The 16,935-nt window shown below is 39.7% G+C and overlaps 1 protein-coding gene across 5 annotated transcripts in view; it reads right to left on the bottom strand.

Annotated features, from left to right (window-relative positions):
• Positions 1-1,103: 1,103 nt before the first annotated feature.
• SPAG1 (sperm associated antigen 1) overlaps positions 1,104-16,935 on the bottom strand; it is a 68,094-nt gene continuing 52,262 nt past the window's right edge. For 4 of the 5 annotated variants that reach the window (XM_090040425.1, XM_090040426.1, XM_090040427.1 and 1 more), the window contains 6 exons: positions 13,825-13,997; positions 12,575-12,716; positions 10,040-10,166; positions 7,344-7,508; positions 3,620-3,994; positions 1,104-3,442 (listed from right to left, as the gene is read on the bottom strand). In XM_090040425.1, coding sequence (XP_089896551.1) covers positions 3,311-3,442; positions 3,620-3,994; positions 7,344-7,508; positions 10,040-10,166; positions 12,575-12,716; positions 13,825-13,997 — 1,114 coding nt within the window. In that variant the 3' untranslated portion in view covers positions 1,104-3,310. The remainder of the gene's footprint in view (positions 3,443-3,619; positions 3,995-7,343; positions 7,509-10,039; positions 10,167-12,574; positions 12,717-13,824; positions 13,998-16,935) is intronic. The other variant, XR_016441486.1, reaches the window with a different exon arrangement.

Below are 16,935 nucleotides of genomic sequence, written 5' to 3'. Positions count from 1 at the left end.
TTAATCAGGTTTTAAATAGTAACCCAGCCACACACAAACACACATTTAAAGGTGCAAAAAAACAGGAAATAAGATACACAAATTAGTTGTATAAAGTCTGTAATAATTTTGTGACTGGTTTCCATCATGCCATAATTTGAATGTGTGGCAGGGTCCCTGTCCTGTTGCCTGATGCCAGCTGCATTGTGGGGCTCTGGGACAAAGTCCCAGTGTGGTCAGGAGGCTGGGACTCTCAATCAGCACCAGTTCACCAGGCACCCAGATTTCTAGTTGCCAGTGCAGGGGGAGCCCAAGGTCATGATCCTTCTGCATTGACAAGCAGTAATAGTGTGGCTGGGGTCTGGTCCCCAATCCACAAATTTCACATCTTGCCATGCATTTGTGGCATGGCAGGAGGCATGATTGTTGGGAGCAAGAAACAGATCCCATTGCACCATTAGTTGAATGTGCGCCAGGGGCTCAGACTTATCTCAGCTGTGATGTCTGTCTGTGCCTGGACTAGTAACAACATGGAAGTCTCCATTTTCCCTTTCTTCTTCCTTACTTCCACATTCCTGGCAGTCCTTCCTCAGCCTCAACATGTCTGGCTAATAAAACTAGGCCAATCACCAACCAGGAAGATCATTTATTTGTATATCATAACCTTATCCTAAACTTATTTTGGGGGCTTTTGTACTGTAAACCCAATGGGGCTGGAACTGTCTCTCTCTTTGTACAGGGCACAGTATCCTTGAGTGGATCCTTTCTGCCCTACCTCAGCAGCTTTAAAAATATGCTTATGTTCAGGCCAAGTGATTAAAAAAAATGAAGCTGAAAACTAAACACTTCGCTGGCTGAAAAGATAATGGCAAGCAACTAAATACAGATTCTGTGTAAACCCAATTGCCTTCCATAAAGTTTAAAAATAATAGAGATTTGATAACTTACGCCATCCTTTCATGGCAGTATTTATGCCCCTAGAACTAGCAGTGCTTGAGTGTGACACTGGTACTGCAATAAATGGAAATAGTCTCAAGGATGATGCAAAATTCTTTTCCCCTTCCCGCCCCAGCACACTTGTTGCCAACTACATTATTAAAATTGCAAAGATTTTTAAAATCAAATGAGGCAGGAAAGGAAAAGGTTTTATTTTATATACATAAGTTGCAGCTTGACAGTGTTCCTTTAGATATAGTGAAGATAATCAATAGGCCTTCTTCTTTAAGAGAGACTTGAAAGATTACGGAGCAAAATCTGTGCGCCATGCATATAAAGAAATAAATATCAACAAAGCAACAAAATGATCTTCTTTCCAGACTTGAGTCCAACACAGAATCTACTTGTGCAAGTGACTTATCCTGAGAAATCATTTGTTGATAAAGGCACCGTAAAACCCCTGTGTTCCATACAACGGTTCCATGTTTAGTGGTTTGGTGCAAGACAAAGTTTCTGCTCACTGCTCATACTGAAAGAAGAAAACCACAGGAAAAGCTTTGGAAGGATTTCATAAGCAACAATGACTTACTTAGACAATGAAAATAAGAACGGCAAGTAACTTGCCAGGATGACCATAACAAAACCTTCATGTAGCCTTCCACTTACTACCTATAATTACATATCTCCATTTAAAGTATTCAGTCATTTGGCCCCTTAGCATAATGCAGAACAAATATGCTGTAAAAATGTGTTGGAATATAAGGTATTCCAACATTGTGTAAACGTCAGGGTTATCTTTGTATCAGAGAACTAGAAAACATCTCATTTAATGAAAACCCAGTCTTCGTTGTCCCTACTTCCCTTCGGTTTTCTTTAATTAGCCACATTTCAGAAGTGTGAATTAGGTAAAAATACTTCTCAGTTCCATTAAGCATACATATGGTATTTGATCAGCACTTCATAAATATTTAAACAATGAAGAAACAGAAATTGGCATCTTGTCATCATAAAAAGTAAATGACCTTGAAGACTTAGTAACAGGCTAGACAGATGTGCAGTGTCATTGACTGCAAGCAAACAGATATATCTGCAGATGGACCAGTCGTTTGACCATATGACAAACTCCCGAGATAAAAGTTAATTATGCAACTTGATTTATCTTTCTTTTAAGTACTCCTGATAGTGACATACTCTTGATAGCTTTGTCACAAGACAAATCTTATTAGCTATGTTTCAGTTAAAGTCTGAATAATTTGGAATCAGAAGTGAGAATCCATAGATTATACCCTGAAGAGAAATACATTGATTTTCTATTAATATATGCCTAAGACAAATATAACGTATATATGTAATATAACAAAGAAAGGAACGTGGTCAAATTCAAAAAGAAACTGTATTAGAAGAAAAACTACATTATTTTGGGAAAAAAGCAGTTTCTTTACCTACAAATCTGAAAATGTATACAGTTCTGTGCAAAATAAAGCAAAACTCGCTATGGGTTTAAGAAACTATTTTGTTTTGTTTTCACAAGCACAACTAAAAACAGATTATTAGTATACCAACCTTTTAAAAGACCATTTAAGTCTCAGATGAATCAAACATATGTGCTCCTAAATAAATTGAACAAAAATGAACTACATGTGAGCAAACCACTGAAGGGGTCAGTGAAGAATTTGGTCACTGCCAAGTGCCACTTCCTAAAACAGTGCAAACACCCAGAAATCTTGCTTAAAACAATTATGCCATTAATAATTTAAAAACTCTTAATTATGCATTTTCCATTTAAAAAAACATAACAATTTATTTAATAGCTAAATTGCTTTGAAGAGTTCCATAACAAACTAATCTATTTTTATTCATGTTTGCTTTTAAATTGTATTGCACAAAAAATATTTAACTGTTTTTGTACATTCCATGAGAACAAATATGTAATACAGTAGTTACTTTACATATCGGGGGGAAAAAAGTTAACACCTTCTGTAAACTTATTTCAGCAACATTATTCCTAATAACCCATTTATTTTGAGAACTTGCCTTTATCCAAGAAAATATGATCTACCTTATAATAAATGAATAGCTAAAACGCTGGATAGTTATTGTAGGACTTAAGATATTTTTATACATTTAATTGATACATTCTTATTAAATCAACATATCCTCAAATATCACCTATGTTATTAAATACAGACATGCATTAGAACTCAACTGGGGTTAAAATGTATACAACTACAAGACAAAAGAGCAGCAAACATTAGATGTGCACATACTGTAAAAAATACAGCAGTTGAACAATTCAGGTAACAGACCAAGTTCTTCCCATGCAAATCTGCAGTTCATACCTCCATTCATACCTCAGCCATATGGAGCGAGAAGAAATTGTAAAATCAAGTTCTGTTTAAAGTTCATAAACCCTTTTAAGGCTCTCCAGGTCTTCTGATGAAAACTGATGATTATGCTTTTCTGAAAGCAATTCAAACAGATGCTGAACTTGTTCTTTTTCATTTTTGCTAAGAAGGGTCAGCACCACCTGAAAAAAGAAACCAGTATGGGTACAGTCAGTGCAGGTGAGTGGTTGTCTGCATGGACTGGTTTTCTGTTAAATGCTGAAATCAACATACTTTCTGTTCCACTAAGTTTTTTTCAAATTTTTAGTTTCGTCCCTTTTATTTTACAAAGGGAAATTAAACAGAAGATATGCTCTTACCTTAAACCTTTCTGCTTTACTCAGATAGAAAAGGTGCTGATAGACAAGACCAGGATCTTTCCCAAGTATATAGCATTCCAGTGCCTGGATAAAGATCAGAAACGTATCCCCATCTAGCTTGTTACTTAGCAGCATTGGCAATTTTGGGGGGTTGATGATCATTAGAAGATCTGCACAGGCTGCTTTATCCTTCCGGGCATTCACAGCATTTATGCTCTGACCGAAGTCATAGGCAGTAGATGGTTCTGAAATGAGCAGTTTTTCAGACCTTTTCAATGGCACACACTTTTCTGCTCCTCCTTCAACAGGTATGTGATTAATCATAGCATCCTCTGAAGTACTGACCTGGCTTTCCTGTTTGTTGCTCTCAGTCACCTTTAAAAGGAAACAACAACAAACCATTTAAATGTTGATGTATATAATACCTCATGTTTCATAAACCAGATGAGAGTACATAAAGCAGAGATACCACTAAAATAGTGGTTATCACTTCCTCTTCTAGAGGGAGGATTTTCAGAGTATGATGGTCCTCCTCCTTTCTGCCAGGTCCCTTTGCAGAAGTAATATCCTAATAGTCAAGTGTCTTAAAAGACTGTCTCTGTGTCAACATGCATCTTACACCTGTCCTCCCTTTTCTAAGGTGAGATCTGAAAGGTTTCAAGAGAAAATTGACCATATAACTAATGACATAACAGGACATGGACAGTTTAGAACAGTTTAAATGCAGTTTATAACTGAAGCAGACAGACATACAAGCTTGTTAAACTGGTTTAAACTGGAACAGTTCAAAAGTGTACTTGGAAAATCAAATACTATTTTGAACCAGTTCACCATGAAACAGTTTGGTATTAGTGTAGATATCAAGTATTCAGTGACACATCTGCTCAGTCCTTTAGGCATCTGACAGTGCACTGCACCTCCCTGCCCCCTACCCCTCACACATACATACTGCTGCAACTGCCCCTCTGGTGGCAGAACTGTACTCTCCCCTTTTTTTCCCTTTTGTTGGCACTTTTATCAACGAGCTCACTTGCACCGCTTGTTCAATCAGTGTTATCTTTCTAACCACCAGCTGTGTTCTCACCACTTACTCAAGCACAGCCCATCAGACCCTAAGAATCATAAAACACACTTCAAATGCAGATACAACTCCAAGCATTTCCCCCAATGGCAGGGTTGCCAACTGACTACAAACTTATGGGCAGCCCATAAAAAAAATAAGGCAAAAATGCTTGTCTATAAAGTCTGTAAAAAATGGAGCTGTCCATAAAAACTAAATAATGATGAGCTTGATGGACAGAAGGAGCACAGCAGCACCAAGCAGTGTCTGAATGGGAGCTCAGAACCCTGCAGGGAGCTCTTGTCAGGGCTCTGTGGTTCACTGGAGTTTGTATAGCCCTCTTCCCCCTGCCCAGACATGTGCTGCCACTCTGTCCCTTTGGCTGTCCCCTGGCTTTAACAGCTGCTTGCCTCAAGCGTACAGGGAGGAGGACAATGCAGCTGGGACAGAGCTACAGGCTGAGAGGGGAAGACAGGGGTCCATGCTTGGACAAGGTGTAGGATCGGTGGAGGTAAGGCTGTGGAGTGAGTTGGGGTAGGGGCAGCACTGCCTTGGGTCCATTTGGGGGTGAGTAGGGAACCCCTGGCATGGGAGAAGCATGGTATAAAACAACTGCTGCAGTCAAGCAGCAAACTTGTTTTTATTCTGGTGGGTGTTAAACCCCACATTTGAATCCTGCCATGTCACTGCCACTTAAGGCAGAAGGTTGCATTTGCATTAGGTAAAACATACGTCAGTAAAAAAAAGTCTGACTGTCAGGAAAAGGTTTGCAGACTGTTAGTGAAAACAAGAAATTCTTGGGTTGGCAAACCTGCCGCTCAGTTAGATAAGCACATTGCAGACTTCAGTCATTTGCTGCTTACTGAAGCTTCTTGAACTGATGTTTAGGAGACAGTGGTAAGAAGCAAAGTGAAAACATCCCCAGCCACAGGTCACCCACTTACTGGATGTCTCCCCAAAGCACAGGTGAAAGCATCCCTCTCCACTTGCCCACTGTCACGACTGCTGAGCTGGACACTCACTCTGATGCTCACCCAGGTATTGGAACCACAACATTTCACACAACTTTGAACCAGTACCTAATGGGTGATATTCTGGAACAGTTAAACTATTTTGTGTGTCTGCACAAGGTAGGACTGTACTGGATTCATTGCTGTGACTGCAGTGTGAGGTAGATGTACCCAAAGTTAACTTTAGTACTGACAGCATACCAGCTGTGGCAGCAAGCACCTCAGCACAGTGCAACTGCCTCAGTATTTACTCAGATTCTCTGGTGGGTTTTACTGCCTGTCCTGAGATTCGTGATGCAGTGGCTACACGGTAGACATATCCCTAGTGAGCACCTGCTAAAAGACCAGCTTCTACTTTAAAATACAGAGTCCCAGAACTAGGTTAATAAACACTCAACAGTCAGTTAGTCTCCTGACACTGAATATCACCCTTTTTGAAAAAGTTTCAAGGGACCTTAAAACATCTACATGTAGCAGTGAATGCAGACATTCCCAGAGCTAGTTCTGAACTAATTAGTATGGGTATCAGAAGCAGTCTAGCCTCATTAGGCTAATTAGCTCTGCTGAGAAACTAGCTCAGGTAAGTATACAAGGCACTCCAATAACGTGGAGTTATATCACTGGTCTTACCCTGCTATTATTTTCTCTTTTTCTATAATCCTGTAGGAGCCTCCAATTGTTGTTATTGTTAAGGGAGGTTTCTGGATCTCAGATGTGTTACATCTTGGTAAAATAAAAAAAACAGCTTCTCACTCATGGCCAGTTATATAAAGTACTAAACATCTCTTTGGCTTTGAATTCCTGCATGACTGAATTATCCATCCATTATGTTACCATCTACAGATCCAGTTTTAACAAAATTCATACATTTTTGAAGTTACAGGTCCAAATGTTAATGTCACTTAATGGGACTGTATTGATCACTAGCCATATTTCTTGTAATAAAACTAGAAAGATCTGTGAACTGACACAGTTACCAACCCTAAGCATCTAATTACAGAGAAATCCATTCTTTGAGTGATTCAGTGTTGAACACAGGACCTGTGTGGATGCCAAGAAACTCAGCATAACTGATGTTTTCACCCACTTACATTGCTTGCTTGTTTTACAACATCAAAACTTAAGGCACACTATCACTCTCTGATGGTTTTGTAGCTTTGCGCACACATGCTCTAGAGCTTTATGTATATTTGGGCTTCTTCTGTTCTCTGATCAAATTGCTAAGTTTCACTGAAAGGAGAGTCAGAGGTCCTGTTGGACAGCATACCTCTGCTGGCTCAGCCACAGCAACAGGATAGCATAGGCTCTGTTGGTTCTCTATAAGCAACATCTGTTGCCCTATCAGATCAGATGAGAGACATATTCTGAAAACTCAACAGTAAATGTCCTCAGCTACCTCCACCGTAAACTGTTTTGTCCAAGAATGATAAATAGTTTCCTTCTACTGGAGTTATGGATGTTGCCCAAAGCACTATAGACCTCCTTGGATCAAACACCACATTTAATATTTCAGTACACTAGTATCCTTTAAAACAATAAACAAATTAATACATGTAGTTAAAAAAGCTATCAATATTACAAAACAAGATCTAAGTTTTAATCTTATTTACTGTGTGACTCCCCTACTGATAACTTTTCACAATAATGGAAATACCTCATGAATTTTGATTTTCTTTCTTTGCTTTTGTTGGCTGCTGGCTGTGACATTATGGTTAGGGTTAAGAAATTGGGTTATTTCCTCTAGTTCTTTCTTTGCTTCAGCAACATTAGGATCTATGCAAAGTACTTTTCTAAGATCATCAACACTGGCTTGGTAATTCTGAAAGTAAAAGGTGAAACAAAGAGTAAGATAAGAGAATTTGCTGGAACTGCAATGGTCAATTTTACAATTACTTAAAAAAACCTGGAACACTAACAATAAGTATCGTCTAAACAAGACTTAAGATGCACAATTTTACTTATGATTTAAGATACACAATTTTACTAAAGAAAAGGCATGAGAACAGGTTTTTTGTTCTTTTAAACAAATACTTTGTAGCCAAATATTTACAGGTGATATATGTAAATATACACATTGTGGCTCAAACTGCTTGGACACAATTCATCCTTATGTCAGAGAATGGATTAAAGATGAAATAACATAGTACAGTACACACACAGTCATGCACTTGAACAGGACCAGATTCAAACAGTATTTAGGTATATTAGGTGCCCCAACTTCCACTGAACCAAAGAATGAGAATTTCTAACAGAAGCTCAGGTTTCATTAGCTTGAATTGGCAGATGAGGGGACACACCTAGATGTATCAATCAATCACAGAATGATTCTGAACACCCAATGCAACAGACCTGTGAAAAAGGCAATGCAATTGTAGGATGTACCAATCAAAGTATTTCAAGCAGAGACAGGGAAGTAGAAGAGTTGATTTCTCAGTCTCTTTACATGTTCCCTCTAAATAAACAATCAGGAAAGACAATTTTTTCTGTAATCTCTGGTTGCCTTTTGGCAGGCTGAATCACTCTGGTTTCACCATCTATATTAATTTCTATTGACAACAATAACGCATAAGGAGATTAGAGTTTATCAAGTACAGTCTGCTTAAATATTTGATACAAAGCAAAAGTGGTTTTCCAGAAAAATTAAACTTTTTTTTTAACTGCAGCAGTTTTTCAGGTATTTTTAATAAGTAAAGGAATCTGACTTGTCATCAAAAACTGCCTGGTTCTTACTAAGACTTACATTTGGAAATCATAGCTAAGTTGAGGGCAAATGAAGGTTAGAGTGTCTTTGTCTGCTGCATTACTTGGTTTCTAGTCCTTTCATGCTCAACAGCACATGCTCTTACTTTATTTTGGTTATTATACGTATTATCATAGCATCTAGAAAGAACAGCCATGGACAAGGTCACCATTCTGCAATGTACAAACAGACAGTCCTGGCCCCAAAGAACTTACAGTCTGAGTGTGAAGGCATGAAGGTATGGACATGTACATCTGGAGCCATTTCAAAAGGGGAGCAGATGATTAGGAGCATTCAGAAGCTGGTACATCTTAACCATTATGTGTGGACAAGCCAGAGCATTACAAAATTAGCAAACCTGCTCCAATTTAACCCTGAATGAAGCATGGTAAGACTGGAGCTCTTTTGCTACATTTGTATCATTCCTAGCTTGTCCACACACAATTGTTAGAACCTAACAGCTGCTGCACAGTTCAGAAGAAGGTATGGGCTCTGGACATTAGGGTATTTACACACACACTTTTGGATCCATTTCCAAAAAGGGAGAAGTTCTCCCCTTTTTGAAGAGAGGAGTTCCTCCTTCCTTTTTGAAACAGCTCCAAATGTGCATGTGTCCAGACCCTAGGATAAGAGGTGAGAGATGCAGACAGACAGACATGGAACCACAAAGAACAAAGTGACATTATTGGCCAGCCTAACGGTCACTGGCATCAGCACTTCAAGCTGTTTTGTAGGCATTGTCTCAAAGGAGAGTTTTATGGAGCCAATCTGAAGGCATGTAACCAAGCACCTGGAGGGATGATTACAAGGAGCTCCTCCCAAGCATGTGAGGCAACATAAAACATGAGGGTAGTTGTTTGAAAAAAAAATCTAATGAGTGATACAGGCTGGCAATCACAGGCTGATCAAAGATGGGAATCAACCTTTCTACACTGAATGAGAGGGTGAAGACAGACTATAAAGAATTTTGAAAACGAAGACAAAGAATTTATGTTTGAAGCAACTGAGGAGTGAGCCAGTGAAGGGCGGCACAAAAGGTAACATGCTCTAATTGATGCGCTAGGAAAGATTTTGTAGCAACATTCTGTGTGCAACCCTCTATTTGTCAATGCCAGCAAAATGGAGGTTGGGCCAATAAAGGACTCATCTCAGAGATATTATGTAGACAGATCTGGTAGACTTAGATGTAGCCTGGATGTAAGGACCTATATATAAGTCTAACTCAACTATGACACCAACTTTACCGGGGTGAGTGTCAAGAAAGATGGAAATGATGTTTTCCACACCAAAAATAAAAAAGAAAGTAGTACAAAGGTTTTTGAGACGGGGGAGTGTGATGAAGAGATCTATTTTAGCTATTTTGAGCTGGAATTGACAACTGTAATCAAAGAAATGATGCCAGGATGACAGGTGGTGATTTAAATTTGGACAGAACACTAGTTACAGTGTTTTACATTTTGCCAGCATTGTGTGAACTTTGGTGTAATGTGAAGGATTCACTTACTCCCTTGCTTGTATTTACGTATAAATGGCGATCATGGAATTGCCTTTGAGGTAAATAAGTAAATTTCAAAAGATGTAAGAATACCTGCCATAATCTTTATTCTTACCTGTAGTCCTTTGTATGCTAGAGCTCGCCTATAAAAGGCTTTAATATTAGTATCTTCTATTTGAAGAACACGATCACAATCCTGTTTCGCCTCTTCATATTTACACAGTTTCAGGTGACAAAGAGCTCTACCATAACACAACAAAACACAGTGCAGGATAAGGGAATTGTAACGTATTGAATTGCTGACAGTATCTGATTCAAAACATTGAGTTATATTGCTTGATTCTATTCCAAATCAATTCTCTGCTCCCCCTCCCCCCTACACACACATATTGTGGAATTCTTCAAAAATACCCGAGTGTAATTTATTACAGCAATGCATTAATAGTTTCTATTTAGGACCAATTCCTGCAATGTTTCCAAGGGGGGAAAAATAAAAAGTCAATGTAGTCACTCAAAAAGTCAAAATAAAGCATGGGCGGTAAGTTTGCAGAATCAGGGTCCCTGTCAGCTGCTTAATGCCAAAATGGGGCAATCCTTCAAAGGTAGCTAAGAAAAACGGAGTAGTGTCTTTTTCATTAATTTTATTTCATTAATATTGTTTTCTGCTGTTTCTCACACAACAGTATTTTCTGGGGGTCTCCCAGCTTACCATTGACCTATTCAAACCTTCTTAGTCTGTGGAAAGAAAAAGAATTATGACTGCAGCTGAAAGCTGTCCTTTAAAAATTAACACTATTTTATTATTATGACCAGGGATCCAGGTTTTCCATTTCCCATGGGAAAACAGAAAAAAACCCATGTATTTATTTCCCTTTTTGCCCAAGAGAGACATGCAAATTTTGCAGTTTTGCAAAGAGCTCTCTTCAGTTCCAACCTGCAAGGACCTGGGGGGAGCAGGAGGAGGGTGGTCAGGCAAGGGATGCCATATGCATGTGTGTGCACATGGCTACCAGGCAGCCTGGAGAGTAGCTCCTGCAGGTAAATCTGGTGGTGGTAGGGAGAGAGGGAGATTGAGGGCCACACAGGGAGGGAGTTGGGCAGGGCTGGAGCTGGGGTTGCTGCCAAGCCGGGTGGTGTGTGGGGTCCCAGCAGGGAGTGGGATGGGGCCGCTGGCAGCTCGTCCGGGAGGCAGGGGAGTGGGGACTGCACTTCCAGGGGGCAGGGAGGACCCATGCCTCCAAGATCTGTGCATTGGGCGGGTGCAGGCTGCCCGCTACAGACTAGGGCTCCCTGCCCTGCTGCCCTCCCCCAGGACCTCCACAGCCCTGTGGGCAGGACCCAGTGCAGCAGGGCAGAGTGGGGCCGGGTGGGGAAGCTCCTTGCTGCTGTGAGCCCATCACCCTGGCAAGGTGCCCCCTGCCCGCTCTGCAGCAGTGGGGGTGGTAGTTTGGGGTTGTGCCCCTCACTGCTTTGAGTGGGCAGGGGGTGCCTTGCCAAGGCAGCACAGAGCTCACAGTGACAAGGAACTTCCCTACCCAGCTTCACTCTACTCTGCCATACTGGGTCTTGCCTGCCAGGCTGTGGAGGCCCCATGGGGAGGGCAGCAGGGTGGGGAGCTCAAGCCTGTAGTAGGCAGCCTTTACCCACCCTGTGCACAGATCTGGGGGATTTGGGTCCTACCTGTTTCTACCCCCAGTAGTGTGCACGGCAACAGAGAGCCAGCCCCACCTCCCACCTGAGCCCGCAGCAGGCAGCCCACATTGCCCTCCCCACAGGCTCCAGTCGGCTGTGCTGCCCATGGGGGAAAGGGAGCTGGGCTCCATGCTCCATTACACTTCAGCAGCTGCCACTTCCTATGGGTAGCAGCTGAGGCTCAGGCACTACTGCAGGGGACAGGGGACTGCAGACCCAGCTCTAGTAACCCTGTCAGCTAGGGGTCACTTCCAGCAGGGCTGGGGGGGCACTGGGCTGTGAGTGGCAGGCAAGGAGCACCAACAAGGCCAGGGGGCTAAGGGGGCAGGGGGAGCTCTGATTTTCCATGATAAAAAATGCAAAATCAAATACTAAAATGTATAGCTATTTTGAATACATTTTTATTATAGTGACTGAGGCACTGGGAGGGTTCCAAACTGCTGTTTCATTTTAGTCATGGATTTTAGTGTTTTAATCAAAGAATTTTAGATTTTTTTTAATCAGGGAAAACCAGGATCCCTGATTATGACCACTTATCTTTAAAAAATGTACAGCTTTTCTGAAAGATATTTGAAATTTTTCCATAATTCTCACGATGTTACTACATATGAGATTTAAGGTATCCAACCATGACATTGATATTCTTGGAAAATGGAACAAAATACAACAATTTTCATTTTACAAATTCATTACAACAGTTACTACAGTCTCTTACATAGAGACCTTGGAGAACATTTTCAATCACTTTAAACATGCTGTCCCTAAAAAAATAAAGATAACTATGGATTAAAATAAGAAGTTATTTGAACCACAACTCAAACACTGGAAAATCCAATCTTCTGTAATATAAAAAAAAGTGAGTAAAGTGCATGAAATTATCAGTAGTCATGATTTAGAATCAAACATTGCTATCTAGGAAACTTACAAAATGGGGCAGAGATTTCAGCTCCTTCCTTACCTATTAGTGTAGACAGTACTTTCCTGGGAGTTCAACTTCATGCACTCATTGTACTTTATTAGAGCTTCATTATATTTACCCTTTTTTACTAATTCATTCCCTTCAGTCTTCAGGATTCTGAACCTCTCTTCAGTTTTTTCACCTAGGTTTCAAAAGGACCAAATGTTATTTAAAGACAGACCAATATATTATGCACAAATTAATAATTTATCCTAAGAACAACACATTTTCCCCAAGGTAGCTCAAGAGAGATAGAGTAACTCCTTCAAGTCACAGTTTTCTCCCTGGTCTCACCCAATGGACCAAATAGGAATCTGACAGTGCAAATATTCCCCAATACACTAGTATAGGTATACTGCAAGGTGCAATGGGAGTGCAGATCCCCAGCGCCACACATTCACTGCCCTCAGCCTTCTCTCTCTTGAACACTCTGGAGGGATGACAGGTCTTCTGAGGAACCTGATTCTCCTGTAGTGCTATCATTGACACAGGTGGATTGAGCATACATGTAACAAAGTGCCTGTCACCATACTAGCTAGGCCATATTAAATACCTAAACAAACAACACTTTTCAACTTATTATTGAAAAGAAAGCAATTTTGAATAACTTAAAGACAAGTAACTGTAAATATAAATTTGTCTACAGGACCCTGGCACATGGAACCTGTTGGAGGTGGCATTGGGTCTGTGGCCCTAATCCCAGCCTGCAGGGCTGGGTGAACATGTCAGGAGGTCCTGGGCCCCCGATCCAAGCAAGCTAGATGGGATGGAGGCAACGCAGGGTTCTTTCTGGTCCCTAATCCCAGCATGCAGGGTCAGACAGCAGCAGCTGATCTGGGTGTGCAGGTCTGATCCTGAGATGCAGGTTCCAATCCAGACCACAGACCGGCCCAAACACTGAGCACCACTGGGTCCACATGCAAATTAAATCTAATTCTTCTTTTCAGAAATATTTATGGTCAGCTAACTTTCTTCAGCTAACATTCTGAAAAGTAATGGGATGCTTCCAGGAGTGGATTGAGGATATTGGAACTAGGGCATGGGTTGGGCACCTTACTGGTATGGGGGATGCAACCAGCAGCTGAGACCAGAGATCTTGGCAGTGGATCACTCACTGGACATGTGCTAGACAGCCAAGGAAAGGTGCAACCACACCACAGCACTCCCCCAGGTCCAGCCCCCAAAGCTTCTTGCTTTTCACATTTAAATTTTCCTTTTTGAAATGATAGATGTGCATATGTTACACATACTGTTGATCTGCAGCTGTTTATCTCCACTGACATCTGTGACGCTCTTTTGCTTAGACTCTGAAGTAAAGGTTCCATTCCATCTGTGCTGTTGAGCAGAAACAGGGACAACTGGAATTGGTGATAGCTTCTCCCTCCAACTTGGGCCATACTGATCTATTAGAGTTTTTGTTATTCTAAAGAAAAACACACATTTTCCATATATTTATTCTTTTTATTATTTAAAGTTAAAAATAAGCAGTTTTCAGTAAAAAACAAAAAACAAAACCTCATTAAAAAAAAAACCTGAGTGTCCAATTTAAAATGTACTCTTTTTTTTTTTTAAAAAAGAAAGAGGTCCTAAATTCCTTTTTTAATTTGTTTTTATACTTCCTGTTAAAATGGAAGAGTCTTTTCAGCAGTGGAGAAACTAACTTCCACCTGAGCCAGCAAAACATTTAAGTACAAGATTAACTGCAAGATAGCTTCCAAATCCAGCCTAAAAATATAAACTAAAAAAACTAAAGGAGGCAGTGGAGGAGAGAGAAAGCACTGGATCAAGACCTCAACACAGGTAATCAAATTAGCCCATCAAGGGTTATACAAAGCTATATAGTTTTGTAGCAACTTTAAAAAAGAAGAAGTATTAATCACTAATAAAACCAGTCACTGAGAGGCCTTCTTAATTTAGAAAAATGTACTGTAATCTACCCTGAGCCTCTTGTCAGGAGGACAGCACATGAATCTAATAAATAAAGTGCTACTTCAGACAAGATTAAAATCTACTGCATATTGTAACTGTATTTCTTGATCCTGAAGTTTGATCATTTGACATAGCACTCAGGCAAAAATATATTAAATATATTTTTCAGATGTATATCCTTTCCTAAATTTATTTAATGCAATTACATCTGAAAAAGGATGAATAGCATTGAATGTAACATTAAGGATGTGGTACGGATAAAGAAAAGCAAGCCAGATGGACATGTTTTACCCTTAATTTTATTCTCTTAAATTTTCTGAAGACCTTAAATATTAGTAATGCTTATAAAATTAAGGGTATTTCAGTATTATAGTATAACTATACAAGGAGAATAGGGCCAAATACTCCTCTCCTTACTTAGGCCTATGAGAAGTTTTACTGATTTAAGTATATTTTATCATGTAATGTTCTACTATTCTACAAAGTAACAGAATTCAAATGAATTCTGATAAACTGTTAGGCTTGTATGATGTACTGTTTTGTGCATTGTGCTAAACTGATATATGTAAATTTATTTTTAAAAGCAAACATAAGAATTGTATACAAGATATTTTTCACCCATTCCACATTATCAGGTTGCCTAATTTCTTCCCTGACTGAACAGTAACAATGTTTGTTGGTGTAGTAAGTAAAGATGCCTTACAGTAAGCTCTGTGTTATGTTCCCAAAATCATTATTGAGCCATTCTTTTGCAAAAGATTTTTTATTTTTCATTTAACTTCACTACAGCTTCAGTCCCTAAAATAAAGCTAGTTTTTATAAAATTATGGGCGCTCTATATACCTTTTTAATTTCCTCTTTTTTTCACTGTTAAACGAGTTATGTTACACACAGAAAGTCAGATAAAAAATTGCTAAAATACTATTCTGAGTGAGGAGCATGTTCAACTTCACACTAAACATGGACCTGCTTCCTTCCTGCCCAGCTCTTTTTCCCTTTGTAGCAATGTGGCCCTGACATTGCACAGATGGTCTGATGCAATGTCCATAGACAACTGAAAGATTCCTAATAACTAATTCTAAATGCTCAGGGGAGCAAACCACATTTGTCCCTGGCCCTTGCCTGGGATGGATGGGATGAGGACGAGACTTGATGTAGCAACCCATTGTACCCACTTATTCTTCTGCATGAGGAAAGCTCTTAGACCAAACATGGTATTTTGTAACGAAACACTCAGTCATGCTGAAATGTTAGAATTTACTGGCACCCATCAGAAAAATATAATACCATTCTCAAATGAAAGCTGGCAACAAAAGCTGCTGAGTAGTTCTGATGCAATTTAATAAGAGATATAAAAGCAGAAAGAGACAATAAGAATGATAAGTCAATTCACTGAGAGGAAGGAGGCAGTCAGAGCCCAGTGCCATGGCATCTGCACTCTCACAATAACTAAAAGCCAGCTGCAAAACTATCAGTTAATTCAACATAAAACTGAAAAACAAATCAGCCCAGAAATGTGATGTTGGGCACAGACGCAATAAAATGCGGCTAATTAAAACTTTTTGGAAAAGAAGAGCCCCAAATCTTAGTTCTGCCATACCACAATAAGGAACAGTGTCTGTAAGTAAAAACCTTTAGAATGAGAGCTCTTGCTATTACTCTTCAATGTGTATATGGTCAGGAAATCACAAAACAAGCATCAGGTAATAAAGTCTCTCAGACAACTGCTATTTTTTTAAAAGGTGCACTGCAAAGTAATAATTTCTCACCCTCTCAAATATTCTTGTTTATGATATACAAAGCTAACCTCAGTTTTTAAAAACATTTTAACCTGTCTTTTACGTGAGTAATCCCCACCTCTGCAAGCAGGGAAGGAAGATCAGCAACTCAGGGTCATCTAATTTTCCCAATGTCACCATCTACTCCCCTCCCTTTTCCCTGCACTCCCATTCCCCACCCCTGCCTCAGGAACTTTGCAAAAACCTTCAATAAAAATAAGCAGCCAGGACCTACTATTCTTAGTATAAAAGACAAATAGCAAAATATTAAAAAAAAAAAATACATTTTGAGGTCACCATTTAAATTAAAAGGGAAAGTAAAGGTAGGATTCTCTGCCTTTTTTACTTTGCAGTTCACATTAAAAAGTAAAAAACCCCTTTCAATTAATTGTCTTTCCTCACTGAAAATATCCTTTTCGATATTTGGTTAGCACTTTAAACTATAAACGAAGTAGGTAAGACACAGAATAAACTGTATTAAAAATTCAATATATGCAGCAGATCTATGCTCTAAGAATTTCCAAGCTGAAAATGAATTACCAGCAGAAGAGAAGAAGGAAGAAGCAGCTGAACTAAGGTGATGGGTTGCCAGGGAGGAAAGAGTAATGAGCAGTGAAGCTAAAACATAAGGAAGGCCTAGAGAGGAGAAAATGA

The sequence above is a fragment of the Crocodylus siamensis genome, chromosome 3 (genome assembly GCF_052110815.1).
Source record: "Crocodylus siamensis isolate JL-2025a chromosome 3, ASM5211081v1, whole genome shotgun sequence".
Lineage (NCBI taxonomy): Eukaryota > Metazoa > Chordata > Crocodylia > Crocodylidae > Crocodylus > Crocodylus siamensis.
This window is presented reverse-complemented; position numbering and strand designations above follow the sequence as displayed.